At 39.0% G+C, this 15,515-nt stretch overlaps 1 protein-coding gene across 2 annotated transcripts in view; it reads left to right on the top strand.

The window, feature by feature from the left end:
- The window catches only part of bco2b (beta-carotene oxygenase 2b), a 22,764-nt gene extending 7,249 nt beyond the window's left edge, over positions 1-15,515 (top strand). For both annotated transcript variants that reach the window (XM_030743734.1, XM_030743736.1), the window contains exons 2-14: positions 1,096-1,240; positions 5,579-7,222; positions 7,321-7,519; positions 7,610-7,821; positions 7,964-8,079; positions 8,190-8,292; positions 8,372-8,500; positions 8,849-9,009; positions 10,545-10,712; positions 10,830-10,967; positions 11,420-11,602; positions 14,053-14,163; positions 14,383-15,515. In XM_030743734.1, coding sequence (XP_030599594.1) covers positions 7,186-7,222; positions 7,321-7,519; positions 7,610-7,821; positions 7,964-8,079; positions 8,190-8,292; positions 8,372-8,500; positions 8,849-9,009; positions 10,545-10,712; positions 10,830-10,967; positions 11,420-11,602; positions 14,053-14,163; positions 14,383-14,499 — 1,674 coding nt within the window. In that variant the 5' untranslated portion in view covers positions 1,096-1,240; positions 5,579-7,185 and the 3' untranslated portion in view covers positions 14,500-15,515. The remainder of the gene's footprint in view (positions 1-1,095; positions 1,241-5,578; positions 7,223-7,320; positions 7,520-7,609; positions 7,822-7,963; positions 8,080-8,189; positions 8,293-8,371; positions 8,501-8,848; positions 9,010-10,544; positions 10,713-10,829; positions 10,968-11,419; positions 11,603-14,052; positions 14,164-14,382) is intronic.

The following is a 15,515-nucleotide window of genomic DNA, read 5'->3' as shown; positions in this document are numbered from 1 at the left end:
CAAGCCAGAGCATAGACTTGACACTTTGCATCCAAATGGGCTTTGCACTTCACACTCTGCACCAGTGAAGTCATTCAAGAGGGGCTCAGAGCAGAGCCACTACTACTGCTACTACTACTACTCACATCGAAAGGACCCTGTTGAGGTGGTCCAAGCATCTGACTAGGATTCCTATGGAGCGCCTTTTGGGCGTTTTGGAAGGTAAGTGTTTTGGGCATGTCCTACTGGGAGGAGGACCCAGGGCAGACCTAGGACATGCTGGAGAGATAATATCGCTTGTCTGGCCTGGAGAGGAGGGTCTGGGTTTGTCCATTTAGGCTGCTGCCCCCACGAGCCAGCCCCATATAAGCAGAAGAACAGATACACAAACCAAGATACAATCTAGCTGTGGTGTGTGTGTTTGTCCTGCATTGTATGTGCCCGAGTATGTGTCTGTGCTATATGTTTGAGTAGTAATTGCAGCACTGAAGGTAAAGCAAACATATTGCTGAGTGCAGAAAGAGCAGAGGAAAGCTGTGAAAAGTGGCATAAGTGAGAAAAAACAGTGCTGCCACCAAAGAAGGTAAATGTTTTTCACTGTGACATAAAAGATTTATTGGATCAGGTTATTTTATGTCAATATTTACTTGATGAAACAAACATTGAACAAATGGAATTAGTGCTGGTTTTCTCAGATCAGATCATGTTATTATATACTCTCGATACAAAAAGAACCCAGAACAGAGCTTCTTTTATTCTGGCACCAAGCTCTCCTTTTTCAAACCAATTACACCTGCTAATTATTTGGTTCTAGTAACAGCATATTCAGCATATTTAAGACATTAACAAGTAAAAAGGTTTATAGAAAAGCTAAGCTGGGCAGCACGGTGGCGCAGTGGTTAGCACTGCTGCCTCTCAGCAATAAGGTCTGGGTTTGAATTGACCTTGATCTGGGCCTTACTGTGTGGAGTTTGCATGTTCTCCCTGTGTTTGTGCGGGTTTTCTCCAGGTACTCTGGTTTCCTCCCACAGTGCTAAGACATGCACTTAGTGGGGTGATTCTAAATTGCCCATAGATGTGACTGTGAGTGTGAATGGTCGTGTCTCTCTGTGTTAGCCCAGTGACCAGAGGCCTATGACAGTTGGGATAGGCTCCAGTCCCCCGCAACCCAGGAAAGGCTAAGCAGAAGAGATGGCTGGATGGGTGGAAGCTAAGCTGTCTGAGGCTCAGGATGTGGAGCATGTCATCTGCTAATTGGAAGGTTGGTGATTAAATCCCTGGCTGCTCCAGTCTGCATGCCAACGTCTGCTTGGGCAAGATACTGAACCCCAAGTTGCTCCCAATGCAGTCATCCGAGTATGAATGTGCATAAAGGTTAGATAGAAAGCAATTAGGAAAACAAGTGCATGTATGAATGTGTGTGAATGAGACATGCATAAAGCACTCCCGGTGCTCAAGTAAAGTGGAAAAGCATTATATGAGTGCCAGTATTATTACCATTATATAACACACAATCTTGCAACAGCTCAGTAAAACCTGAATTTGAAAGACTGAACTAATCTATTTGTTCAACAGAACTTTGCTGATACAGTAATAATTTAATACGGATTTATATAAAGAAGCTAATTCATGATTTTCATAGTTGTGGTTTAGTTAACCTTAATTCCTCTTAATGTCTGTAACAGTGAGTCTTTATGAAGCACATTACCCCGAGCACTTCCCAAAACAGAAACACTATTTCTGTGATCTAATATCCTGTGGCTGACAGAATAATAGTGCTGGGCCTTTCCCTCAATTTTCTGCTTCCCTTCACCACAAACAAACTAGTTTATGTCTGAAGATGAGTCAACTGTTAATGAAGCAGCACATTTTCTATTTTGTGATTTTGCCAATCCTCTTCCTCCAACTGGTTCTTCTTACTTTACTTCTTACTGAAAACAGGACAAAAGCGGTGTAGGTGATTAAGTAAATAGGTGATTTGAAAGCTACCAAATCTAAACTCAGTTTGGCCGAGTTTTCAGGTCTTCAAGTAAAAGGCAGTCTTGCTAGGCTAGCAAGACTGCTAATAAACTCCAAACAGAGAAGCAAATTCTTCTTTCTGTAATTACTGTGTTGCTCCATACATTTCTCTTTCATTCATTTATTTCCTTGAGTAAAGAAACCAAACCAAGGGGTAAATGTAAACTTATCAACTCATTCAGAACAGAGCAAATAAACTATAGCTGCATACACATCCATAGATCATGCACGGCCAAGGGAGGAGGCCCTGGCGGACTGATCCCCAGCTATCAAGAAAGGCTACTGGGACATGGAATATCGCTTCTCTGGTTGGGAAGAAACCTGAGCTAGTGTGTGAGGTTGAGAGATACTGGCTAGATATAGTCAGGCTCTTCTCAATGCATGACCTGGGCTCTGAACCAGTCTCCTGAAGAGGGGCTGGACTCTATTCCAATCTGAAGTTGCCCTCGGTGAGAAGTGGTGGACTGGGGTTGGTATCATTGTATCCCCTCAACTTGCTGCCTGTACGTCAGCCCATGTCAGTCCACCAGTGGACAAGAGGGTCACTTCCCTGCACCTTCTGGCCAGGGAATGGGTCTTGACTGTTTTTAGTGTTTTCATGTTGAATGACAGTTCAGAGTACCCAGTAGAAGAGCACCTTGAGCACCATACCAGATGACTTTTTTTTAACCTAACTACCCCGTGATGTGTGTTTGTTTCCTTTTTCTGGGGACTGATTGTAGCAGCGGCGCCAGAGTGGCAGCAGCTGTGGACACCCATCTCCCCAATGTTAGTCTTGTCTGTTCTTCTTTGGATGGTTGTTCCGAACGGAATTTCGTTATATTATGATGGAATGTTGTTATATAATTTGTTGTATAATGATTAATTTCGTTGTGTATAATGACAATAAAGTTCTATTCTATTCTTCTATTCTATTCTATAACTCCTGGATGCTTCTTGGATAGCAGGGAGGAAACCCCCGGGGCAGACCCAGGACATGCTAGAGATATTATCGGTGTTCCTGGGATGAGCTGGAGGAGGTGGCTGGGGAGATAAAGGTCTGGGTTGTCATTCATAGGTTGCTGCCTCTGCAAACTAGCCCCGGATTTATGTTAGCAAGTACACCTTCTTTCAGTTCAAAGGTTTTACATAGCAGGACATTGCTTAAAAAATCTGAAGTCCTTACCAGGTGATAACATTAGGTAAATACAATCTGAGATGAACAACAACACATCACATGAAAAACTAAATCCACCCCATGATTTAATAGCTTACAGAACCACTTTTAGCAGTAATAAATTATACTACTTGTTTTCTATATGACTTTATCAGTCTCTCATGTTGTTGCAGAGGAATATTCTCTTCTTTATAGCGTTACTTCAGTTCATTGAGGTGATGATGATACTTTATTGATCCCACAATGGGGAAATTACAGTTAACAGGTTTGTGGGCATCCATTTATGAACAACTTTCTTAGAGTCCAATTTCAATCAGGTTGAGGTCAGGACTTTGGCTGTGTCATTTCAACACTTTTACTCTTTTCTTTTTCAGTCATTCTGTTGTAGATTTGCTGCTGTGCTTGGGATCATTGTCTTGTTGCATGACACAATTTGGGTCAAGCTGTCAGACAGATGACCTCACATGTGAGTCTAGAATACTTTGGTATACAGAGGAGTTCGTACTCAACTCAATAACTGCAAGGTGCATGCATCCTGTGGCTGCAAAACAAACTGAAATCATGTCACCCAATTCTTCATTTCATTTCAGTTATTTATTTGGGACAATGCACATTAATAAAACAATCAATACTTTGTACAGATTGTAAATGAGCCAGATTATAGCATAATTGCTCATTTTCATCTGTAGTCCCTAGGCAGAAGGACAAACAACAGAAGACGTCATGAGTATACAATAACAGTGAAAAGACAACACATTGACAAACATTCAAACAATATACAATGAAAATTGAAAATGAAAATAAAAATTAGTGAAAGTGCGAACATGTCTGGGAACTTTTAATAAACTGCTTAAGGTGCTTTTTAAAAGTACTGTAAGTGGAGCATTCTCTGATGTTGGTATGAGGTGTTTATGCTGATGTTGTTTCTCACCAAATATGAAGCCGTACATTGTTGCCAGACTTTGGTCTTAGTGGTCTTGTGGTTTGTTCGGATGCGACATTGCAGACTTAAACCATGCTGCCATGTTCTTACAGAGAAGAGGCTTTCTCCTGCTGATGATCAGTTAAATGAGTATATTTGATTATCAGCACCTGGTTGCTACTCTCTCTGTGGAAACAGTAAGGTGTACTTAGTCATTTACACACTGCTTCTACATTTTGGCCCATCTCTTCCATTCCTCTTGGCTGAATCTTCAAATGCTCCCTTTTACATAAGTGTACAAGTATGCTGGTGAAGAAAGACTGGATTCATAGTGCAGCTCCACCTGTGTTCTGTATGTAATACACAAACAAAGTTCGAATTTACCTCAACCTCTGTGACAAAAGAATGCAAGATTGTAGGTTATCAGTGACAAAGAGCTGATTGTCATTGCCATAATTTCACTGGATATCTCCATTAGCTGGAAAAATCAAGCTACTTTTTCTTCCCCATCACACAAACATCCTTATTTTGAAGTCATAATGTTCTAAATCTATCTAAGAGGGCAGCAAAATAGCTTGAAATCAGCAGTCATGCTGTGAAGTTGCTAAATTTAATGGACACTTTAGAAACACAAGTTCCCTTTTTCTTTATACCCACAATAAACAGTGAAGATTAAGTGAAAAACCAGTGCACTCAAAATACATCTGCTTGATATCTGTGTTATATAAATGGTAAATGGGTATCAAGACTGTCTATTGGAACATGGAATGTCACCTCTCTGGTGGGGAAGGAACCTGAGCTCGTGTGTGAGGGTGGGTACTGGCTAGATGGGCTAAATGGTAAATGGACTAGTTCTTATATAGCTCTTCTTATATAGCACTTTATACAATGCATTTGCATTCACCAAAGCACTTTTTTTTCTACATCCAAGTGCTTTATAGCCAACATTCACACACACATTCACACTCCGATGAATTGGGAGCAACTCTGGTTTCAGTATCTTGCCAAAGGTTACTTTGTCATGCAGACTGGAGCAGCCAGACATTTGGTACAGAAACAAAGGTTTTTGTACCAAATATTAAGTTCTGTTTTTCTATTGTATCAAATACTTATAAAATGGAAATTAATTAATTAATTATTATTAATTATTATTAATTGGATAGTTTTTTAGATTCAGTTGTAGTGTACCTACGATAAAAATTACAGACCTCTCCATTCTTTGTAGGTGGGAAAACTTGCAAAATTGGTCGTGTATCAAATATTTTCCCTCTCTGTACATCTTATAGACTAATTGTTAAGACTTCCAGTGTGAAGGTGGTAATGAAAAACTAGAAGACAACCACAATTAGAAAGTCAGGTCACATAAATACTATACTTTGTGTTTTGGTAGGAAAATGGGAAATAAGTGCAGCAAACATACAAGGAAATACAGTATGTGAGAGAAAAATTGCTTTATTTTTGTTGTATTTTTATCAATTTCTTTGTTTGCTTGTTTTTTCAAGTACTGATGGATGCTTCAGTGGGGGGGGAAAGGGTTTCCTCAAGGTAAGAGTTTTTTTTTCACTGTCAAGGAGAAGATGTGCTGCCCTGACACTAAATTACTAGCAGTTGGTATGTGACCATGTTGTGTGCCAAGAGAATTCAGTTGTGTCATAACAAACCTTTTTTTTTAAAAAAAATCATAACAATACTTGTCTACATTCCACCCATAGCAGCAGCCAAACAGCCACATCAGACCATTTCTGATGAGGCTTCAGTGAACGGTAGTTGAATCAACTGCAGGACCATATGTACCGGATCTTTCAGGTCATGTGTGAGGTGCTGTATTTTTAACCATTTCTTAAGGATAAACTTCCAGACACTGGTCATCTGCTGTAGATAGGGTTTTTTTTTTAGGCCTGCCAGCTCTTCTTTTCTCCTCTACTTGCACAGGTTTCTCCAGTTTTTTACGACACACTGCACATACTGACATATACCGAGTTTTTAGCTAATAGCTCTTTGGAAATCACCTTATTGGTGCAAAATCTTAATTTTATCCTGTCAAACTGTGTTATCATTGCCATTTTTTAAAACAGATTTAACTACAGGGATGTAAAATGATGATTTTGCAACAGGCTAGCCACTTGGTGCAAGTGCCTAAAAATACAAATACTAAAAATTGGTTCTTTGCTAAGTTGTCTGTTATGCGTAGACACAACACTGGTTCATCCCTCGAGTTAGATGCCTTTTTACGTGTGAATGTGCAAGGTTTCAATAAAAATTATCTTATCGACTGTGATTTTTCTACCAATCTTTAATACACCACCTTCAAGTTAATTGTAGGATTTTTACCTTGCAATATAATACGCCTTGAGGTGACTGTTGTAATTTGGCACTATATAAATTAAGTTGAATTGAATTGAATTATACCTACAGCTAATTTACAACAAATCTAAGACAAGGAGGAAGAGATTTCCCTTGCATTTAATTTCACATCCACAAAGCCTGCACTACCATCACTGTGACTCACAGTGCCCTCACTGAAACCAGAAACTGCATAGTCAGCCTGATCATGGTTGATTTTTTTTGGGTACATTGGTGGAACACAATGTGTGACAAGCACACAACAGGCACTCTTTTTATTAGTGCTTCCAATAAACTCAAAAGTAAAAGACCCCTTTTAGCAAGAAAACATTTTTCAAATGCTTTAATTATTCCAGAAATTTAAAAATGTATCCATTGAAATTATTCAAAAAACAGATTGATTGTGTACATCTGTAAGAAATTCATCCCTCTGAGCGACTCATCCAAGTTCATCTTGTTTCACCACTCTATATATAACCATGCATATTAAGCTTAACTAAAACAGAAAAAGGAATGATCTGAAAAACTGGACATGGTTATTTGCTGCGAGACAAAGTGATCATCTGTTACAGATTAAATTACATCTTCTTTTGATTGCTGTTTGCTTCTGTTTTGCAGAGGGTTAAAAAAAGCATGAAATATCTGCTTGCATTCTTTTTATTGATTTTACGGTACATGTCAGAAGGACAGTATAAAAGCAGGAGTCAGCCTAGGAACAGCAGCATGTAAGAAGAAACACTAAGCTGAAGAGGACTTAGCCACAGCCATGGATACTCTCAAACATCAGAAGAGGAATACCTCAGGTAAACATTTAATGCTACCAGCTTCACACACTAACAGTATTTAGCTTAACTGATAACGATGTCCTTTATGATTATGGTCTGCTACCTTTTTCTAACAGCAACCAAAAAATCGAAGTCTAGGAGGAACATCAATCACTTCACAAATGTGCGTGGTCTGCCTTCCATTGAGAAGATTGTGAGGTCAGTGGAGGACACCCCCAAGCCCATCAGCACCCAGATCACTGGCACAATCCCAGAGTGGATCAATGGGAACTTCTTGAGAAATGGGCCAGGAAAGTTTGAGATCGGAAACCACGAGTGAGTGCTGCATCTTTGGCTGTTTATCCATCTGCTTCAGACACAACATCATGAAGCTGATTCCTCTTCATTCCATTCATTTCTCAACAGGTTCAATCACTGGTTTGATGGCATGGCTCTCCTGCACCAGTTCAAAATATCCAATGGGCAGGTGACTTACAAAAGCCGCTTCCTTTCCAGTGACAGCTACCAGACCAACAAGGAGCACAACCGCATTGCGGTATCTGAGTTTGGGACTGTAACCATGCCAGACCCCTGTAAAAACTTCTTCCAGCGCTTCCTGTCAAGATTTGAATCACACAGTGAGTATATTGAAGACAAACCAGACTCTCAATGCACTAAAGAAGAAGTCATTTTAATGTGAAACAGCTTTAAATACAACTTAAATACAGTTTCAGTTTACTTTGAGATGAGTAAACCGTTTAAAGCTTTCTTTCCCTCTAGAGCCCACAGACAATGCCAATGTGAGTTTTGTGACCTACAAAGGTGATTATTATGTCAGTACAGAAACCAATATCATGCACAAGGTGGACCCTGAGACACTGGAGACACTTGAAAAGGTAATATGTCTGTGGAGATGAAGTTTTATTGACACGTATAAAACTATGAATGGATGTAAGGAACAATAAAGACTGCATAACTGCTGTTCCCTTGTATTTGTTTGTATTAGGTGGACTGGAGCAAATTCATTGCTGTGAATGGAGCAACAGCACACCCCCACACTGAGCCCGATGGTACAACATACAATATGGGCAATTCCTACACCTCAAAAGGTATTTAAGAAATATCAAATCCCTTTGTTTGCACAGCCAAGTCAAAGATCAAGGATCTTATAGTATCTGACCCTGATAGGCTCATACTACAACATCATCCAAGTCCCACCAAACAAGGCAACAGAAGAAGAGACCTTGGAGGGAGCCACAGTGCTGTGCTCAATTCCTTCCATGGACAAGACCAAACCTTCGTACTACCACAGCTTTGGTGAGCAACAAACTGGTTTATTGTCTTCACTATATGTTTATAAGAATAGATTCGCTCTTTGTTTGTAACCCAGCGATATGTCTGTCATAAGAGATCATTAAAATTAGTCACTATTTCAGAATCCCACACAGTGAGAACACATTTTGAATTTGGGAATAAGAAAGCACAGCTATCACAATAAAGTGAGGTACAGGCAGATAGTCTGATTTGAGGTATGGAATGAAAAAGTTTGCATCAGTGGATGGTTGGATTTTATGGTTTTATATAAAAATCATGTCTCAAGTGTAACTGAACCTGAATCCCACCACTAAGAATTATATATGGAAACTACTTCTTGTTTCATTATAGCGATGTCTGAGAACTACGTGGTGTTCATTGAACAGCCCATCAAGTTGAACCTGTTGAAGATTGTGACAGGCAAGCTGATTGGAAAAAGCATCAGTGACAGCTTATTCTGGGACCCGAAACTCAACACCACCTTCCATGTGATCCACAAACACACTGGAAAGGTACTGTGACTTCTCTTTGCCCACCCTTTTGCTCTTCTAACATTCTTAGAAATAGCACTCGCATGCTCAAAGGAATTATACTGATTAAACATAATTGAAATGTACAATCTTACTCTACCTAGCATTTTGATTGCTTCAACATCAGTATGTGTATCTAACATAGAAAGATGGTCATATCTTTCATAAAGCTACCCACTGGTTTAATTTTGAAGCAGTAACATTGGCATTTTGTCTTCTATCATGTTAGTTTTGTGGAACCATAAGTTACTGAGTGGCTGTAGCTGAGGAGGTAGAGTGGATGCCCTTGATGTATTCATCAGACCATTGCAGTGTGCGTGAACATTAGACAAAGCACATAGGCAACAGAATAAAGCTCTGTGTGAATGTACATATACGTGAATGAGACCTGTAGTAAAAAGTGTTTTCAATGTTCATATAGAATAAGCACCATTCCATTTACCATATTTAGCAAGAGGATGGAGTGCTAAATTTTCAATTCCATTCAATTTTATTTATATAGCGCCAAATCACAACAAACAGTCACCTCAAGGTGCTTCATATTCTAAGGTAACAGTAACAAGCTGTACCCATAATCTATACGAGTGCCGTTCACAAAGACACGTTTGGTGTAAATGCTGCATCTAATTGTATATTAGCGTCTATGGGGTTTCACTCACTAGTGGCCACTGCACTTTTTAGCACTTACATTTTTCCGACCCTGATTGTTGATGCTTGTGTCTGGCTGAGAAGTCATAGTCATGTATTGTCGTTGGACTGCACAATTAATCAAGCTTTAATCTCAATCACTAATTTTAGCTTCCCACAATTAAATGATCACAACTGAACAATACTGAAAATGTGTGTCCCTCCTATAGAACGCAATGCAAAAGCAAATCAGGCACTCCCTAAATCACAACCTGACCACGTGCCTGCATCTGCCAGTTATTCCCTACATTGTGCAGCTTGAAGCTTGCTGGACTAGTCTGGATGAGTAACACTGTATTAAAAGACAAGAAAAATCAAATGCTTGGCATAGCAGGAGATTAAGTGTCCCTGAAAGCAGATACTCATCTGCTGTTTGGAAATACTTTGGTTTTGTATCTAGCTGTGACACCATGGGTGCAGTGGGTTGCAAACTCATATGAAGACCTGCATTGTGAAATCTCTCACTTATGCCTACTAAGGAGGATAACTGCTTTCCATAAAAGTTACAATTGCAAGACAAATGTTACAAGTGACAATCCCATTTTAGTATTGGCATTTTGTTATCACATTGTATAACTGCAGATGGTAATCAGTGATGTTACATGTGGATTTATATGTTATAACTATAGTCAACAAAACTAAACTAAAAACAAATTTTTGCATAATTTTTAATGGAACTTTTGGAATCATAAGAGAGGTAAAAAACAAACAAACAAACATTTTAGTCATATTAATTTAAATATTAAATAAAAATTAAAAGAAATTAAAAGAAATACATAATGTAATCCAGCAATATAAACAGTGCCGCAGTAAGTTTTCATGTGTTTCAGGTAAGTTCTATCAAGTATCTTGCCAAGCCAATGTCAACCTTCCATCAGATCAATGCATTCGAGGAGGATGGCTTCTTGATCATAGACTTGTGTGCGTCAGATGATGGTCAGGCAATCACAAACTACAACATCCAGAACATGCGTAAGTCTGGAGAAGCTCTTGATGAGGTAAGCAAGTTAAGTGAAACGCATATGGGCAGTTTATGTAAAGTGCTTATGTTGGTACAGTTTCATCTGATGAAAAACCAGTTGGTTAAATTAACAAGAACATTTTTCCCTCATCAGGTATACAACACCTTGTGCAGAGTCTTTCCTCGTCGTTTTCTGCTGCCTCTCAAGGTGGGCCGCGACACACCCTACAACCAGAACTTGATTACCCGGCCAAACAGCACAGCCACTTGTGTAAGGATTTCCAAGAACAAGGTAGGGCACCCAGCATTAGTATACTTAATGTACATGTATCAACATGCTGCTGATGGGAGTCCCCATTCTCACATTTTCATATTTTTTATTGTGAATACATACAGTACCAGTTGAAAGTTTGGACACGCTTTGACTGGTACTGTATATGTATTTTATCATTCTAATTTTACTTTCTTACACAAACATTTAGATTTTATAATAGAGCTATTTAAAGTAGTAACAATTTGCAGGTATTGCCATACCTATTTCTTCTAAGCTTTGGAATTTCTTTAATATTACATTTACTATATAAATCTGTAATTGGACTTTGTTACTAAAATCTGAACAACCCAAACCCTAATTCTAACCATAACTCCTCTCTAACCTTAAGCCAATAACCCTACCCCCTAACCCTAACCCCTGAACCCCTCAGTAATTACCTGTTTTTCTTTTCTTTTTCTTTTTTTGTGCAGGTGTTCTGTACCCACGAGGATCTCCATGGGGAGGATCTCCATGAATATGGAGGTCTGGAGTTTCCTCAGATAAACTATGCGAAATTCAACACCCATCCCTACCGCTACTTCTATGGCTGTGGCTTCAGGCACCTTGTAGGGGACACCCTGATTAAGATGGATATCCATGGAAAGCTCATGAAGGCAAGCTGTAATATTGTAGCAAATTAAAGGGAGATCAAATGTAATTTCCAGTTTGCAATCACAAGTCAACCGGCACAACTAAAATCAACAATTTCCAGATATAAATCATGATAATTTGCATAAACTTTAGTTCCTTCGCATGATCAATATCTTAAGTTTTAAAATTGTAATTTAAAATAGGTCACTCAATTCCTGGGACTTTATGATTTATGTAGTGGGAAATCTATGCCATAACCTACGATGCAACCTCAAACTCTTCTAAACGCAGCTCTGTAACCTATGGCATAACCTGACATGCACCTCCTGAGAAATTTAACTCCATGTAAATTACTGTGATTGGCCTGTTCAGCGATCTTGATTCCTCCTGTGCATTTCTGGCTACTTTATCACTGTAGTTTTTTTTTTCTTTTATCAGAGAGAGAATAACAATCATTGTCTGAATATAAGGAAAAAATAATCATGGCATCAATACAAGGACTCACAAATGTAAACAAATTCCGGGCAAAAGATTGCTAAAATGGAAATAGAAGTGACGGAATGTATAAAGAAGTGGAAAACTTGAGGACCAAATGTGTTTGCCCCCGAAAAAGACTGGCCACAATAAAGAGTGGGAACCCAGGAGGGGAAAAATCTCAAAATTTAATTTGTTTCTATCATCTGGCATCACATAGAAAACACTCTGATAGAACAACAAGTTAACTAACACGTAATATACCATACACAAGCATAAATGCCGACAATGATGTCAACCACTTACCTAAGTTACATCACAGGTCCTGTAAAGACTCCCTGCAAAAGTCTAAATCAGACCTTATTGTGTCAAAGGAACTTTAGAAAAGTGGTGAAAGAGTAGTTGTAAAACAGCTAACTGATCATCTGCAGAGGAACGTTTTATTTGAAGAGTTTCAGTCAGGTTTCAGAATTCATCACAGTACAGAAACAGCATTAGTGAAGGTTACCAATGATCTTCTTACAGCCTCTGACAGTGGACTCATCTCTGTGCTTGTCCTACTAGACCTCAGTGCAGTGGTTGAGACTGCTATTAAAGGTACTGAGCTGCAGTGCTCTGAATCACATCTATCTGATAGATTCTGAATTTCTTCATGCCAATGGGGAGTCTTCTTCACACACTAAAGTTAATTATGGAGTTCCACAGAGTTCTGTGCTAGGATCAGTTGTCTTCACGTTATACATTCCCCTAGGCCAATTATACTTAAATTGTGTGCCATGACCCACTGGTAGGGCACAGGGTCATGACAGGCCTGGTCAAGTGACCTGGAAGAAAACGCATGTGGAACTAATGTTTAACATCAGAATAATTTTCATGAGGTAACAACACCTGGGTTACATTAGTACAGCAACTAGCAACAAATCTAGCAAGTTTTTCCAGTGACTTCGGTGACATTTGGAGACAGCCAAGATAATCAAAATGCTCGGCCATCAGGGTGTTTTGTGTACAAAGAGCATAGGCATAGTACACATTTGCATTCCTATCCCAATGATACTCAGCTTTATCTATCAATGAAGCCAGATGACACACACCAATTAGTTCAACTGCAGGAATGTCTTAAAGATGTTGATGGCCTAGATGACCTCTAATTTCTTGCTTCTGAATTCTGATAAAACTACAAATTGTAAAAACATGGTGTCTAACAAGAGACTTACTCTGGATGGCATTACCTTGGCCTCCAGTAACAGTGGGAAATCTTCAATCTTTTCATTTTTGACCAGGATATGTCCTTCAATGCACATCTTAAACAAATATGTAGGACCGCTTTTTTGCATTTGCGCAATATTTCTAAAATTAGAAACATCCTGTCTCAGAGTGATGCTGAAAAGCTAATTCATGCATTTATTACTTGTAAGCTGGACTGTTGCAATTATTATAAAGTTGTTCTAAAAGCTTCCTGAAATGCCTTCAGCTGATCAAAAATGCTGCAACAAGAGTACTGACAGGGACTAGAAAGAGAGAGAATATTTCTCCCATATTGGTTTCTCTTCATTGGCTCCCTGTTAAATCCAGAATCAAACTTAAAATCCTTCTTCTCACATACAAGGTCTTGAATAATCAGGCCCCATCTTTGCTCTCAGACTGCTGGTTTACTTGTGGTTCCTAGGGTACTTAAAAGTAGAATGGGAGGCAGAGCCTTCAGCTTTCAGGCTGCTCTTCTGTGGAGACAGACACCCTCTCTATTTTTAAGATTAGGCTTAAAACTGCACTTTTTGATATTGCTGTAGTTAGGGTGGGGTTCTTGTTTGTTTGTTTGTTTTTCATGCTTTTGCACAGTTATGGCAATAGACTCACTCACAACCTCCACGGACTTATATTTTGAAGTTAACAGTAAATAAACCTAAAGAGGACTGCGACTCATACCATTGTTCCTAATTCTTTCATATTTCACATAAATGTGATATTGTGGAAACCCTGGTGTGTAAATGTTTTCTCACAGGTGTGGGAACATCCTGGTCTGTATCCATCTGAGCCAGTCTTTGTTCCCTCCCCTAATGCTACAGAGGAGGATGATGGTGTCATCATGTCTGTGGTCATCACTCCAGACAAGGTCAGTCAGGCTCAGTCATTTTGGACAAGGCCATGGGACATGTGAGCCTGGAAACTGTGCACAAAGGCAATTAACGGTCAATGTGCAGCATGTATAAGTAATAGGTTAATACTGTATTTTTACTGCAATACTGTATTATTATTTTCAAATATAATTTCTCAAAGTCTCAAATATTTTGTACACCAAGTAATTATTTACCTATGTCTTTATTCTCCCCAGGACAAGAGTACATTCCTTCTGGTTTTAGATGCCAGCACATTCAAGGAGCTGGGCAGGGCTGTGGTACCTGTCAACATCCCCTATGGCTTCCATGGGACATTCAATGCCAAAGCTTAGACATGTGATGAATGCACATCTTTTAGCATAAGGCTTTTTTGTTTTCAGAGTTGAAGCTTAAGTTTCTATGTACAGTAGAAATCGCACAAATCAGATTTTCACTCCAGTTGGATGGCTTCTGCAGGTCCCAATTTTTCCTAACGTTAATTCCAATAAATCAGATCATCTAAATCGGATCATACAAGTTGGATTTTCGCCTACCTTGGATGAAGAATCTGGTCCCAGTGCATTGCATTTCCAATTAAATATGATCACATAAGTCAGATGAGTTTAGCGTCCATGCACTACAACACACTAACAATGCATGGAGTGTTTATACAGTCACGTGATGTCTGGATTGGCTGCACTGCGTGAATCAGTTCATTTCACTGGAGACAATCATGGCCAGTGTAGGAGTCAAACTGATATTTTTTAGAATCAGATTTTATCTGACTTATATATAAGATGGATTTTTTACAAGTCACTTTTTACAAATTCCACGGGCCATTTGAATCTGACTTAGGCGATTTCTAATGTAGTCGCTGTTGAAATTAATTGAACTATTGTCTATTGTTTTCCTTTACTGTAGCTATCAAAATAAAGGCAAAATGACTGGAAATACATCTTAAAAAGAAAGAATATTTACACTTCATTTACATTTTCACTTCAAGGGCTGTGGATGTTTAAAAAGGTGAGTGGGGGCAGGATATGTGCCAAAACAAATGTTGGGTTTTTCATTTCTGCCATTCTACACATTGTTACCGCTATTACAGCTCAGCAAAACTGAACTTATGACACAGAAATAAACACTTATAAGGAAAGGCACACTTTGGCACAGCACACACACACGCTGGAGAACACTAACTTTAAAATGTTCAGTTTCAAAAACCTGCATGAATCACCGAGTCTGTCCATGAAAGATGCATGTGAACATCTGGTAGCAATATTTATTCTAATCAATGTTTGGGGGCACCGCGAGAGTACTGAAGTGGACAAAACACTGCAGCAAAGCTTTGTATAAACATTTTATTTTCTCT

The sequence above is a fragment of the Archocentrus centrarchus genome, chromosome 13, assembly GCF_007364275.1.
Source record: "Archocentrus centrarchus isolate MPI-CPG fArcCen1 chromosome 13, fArcCen1, whole genome shotgun sequence".
Classification (NCBI taxonomy): Eukaryota; Metazoa; Chordata; class Actinopteri; order Cichliformes; family Cichlidae; genus Archocentrus; species Archocentrus centrarchus.
This window is presented reverse-complemented; position numbering and strand designations above follow the sequence as displayed.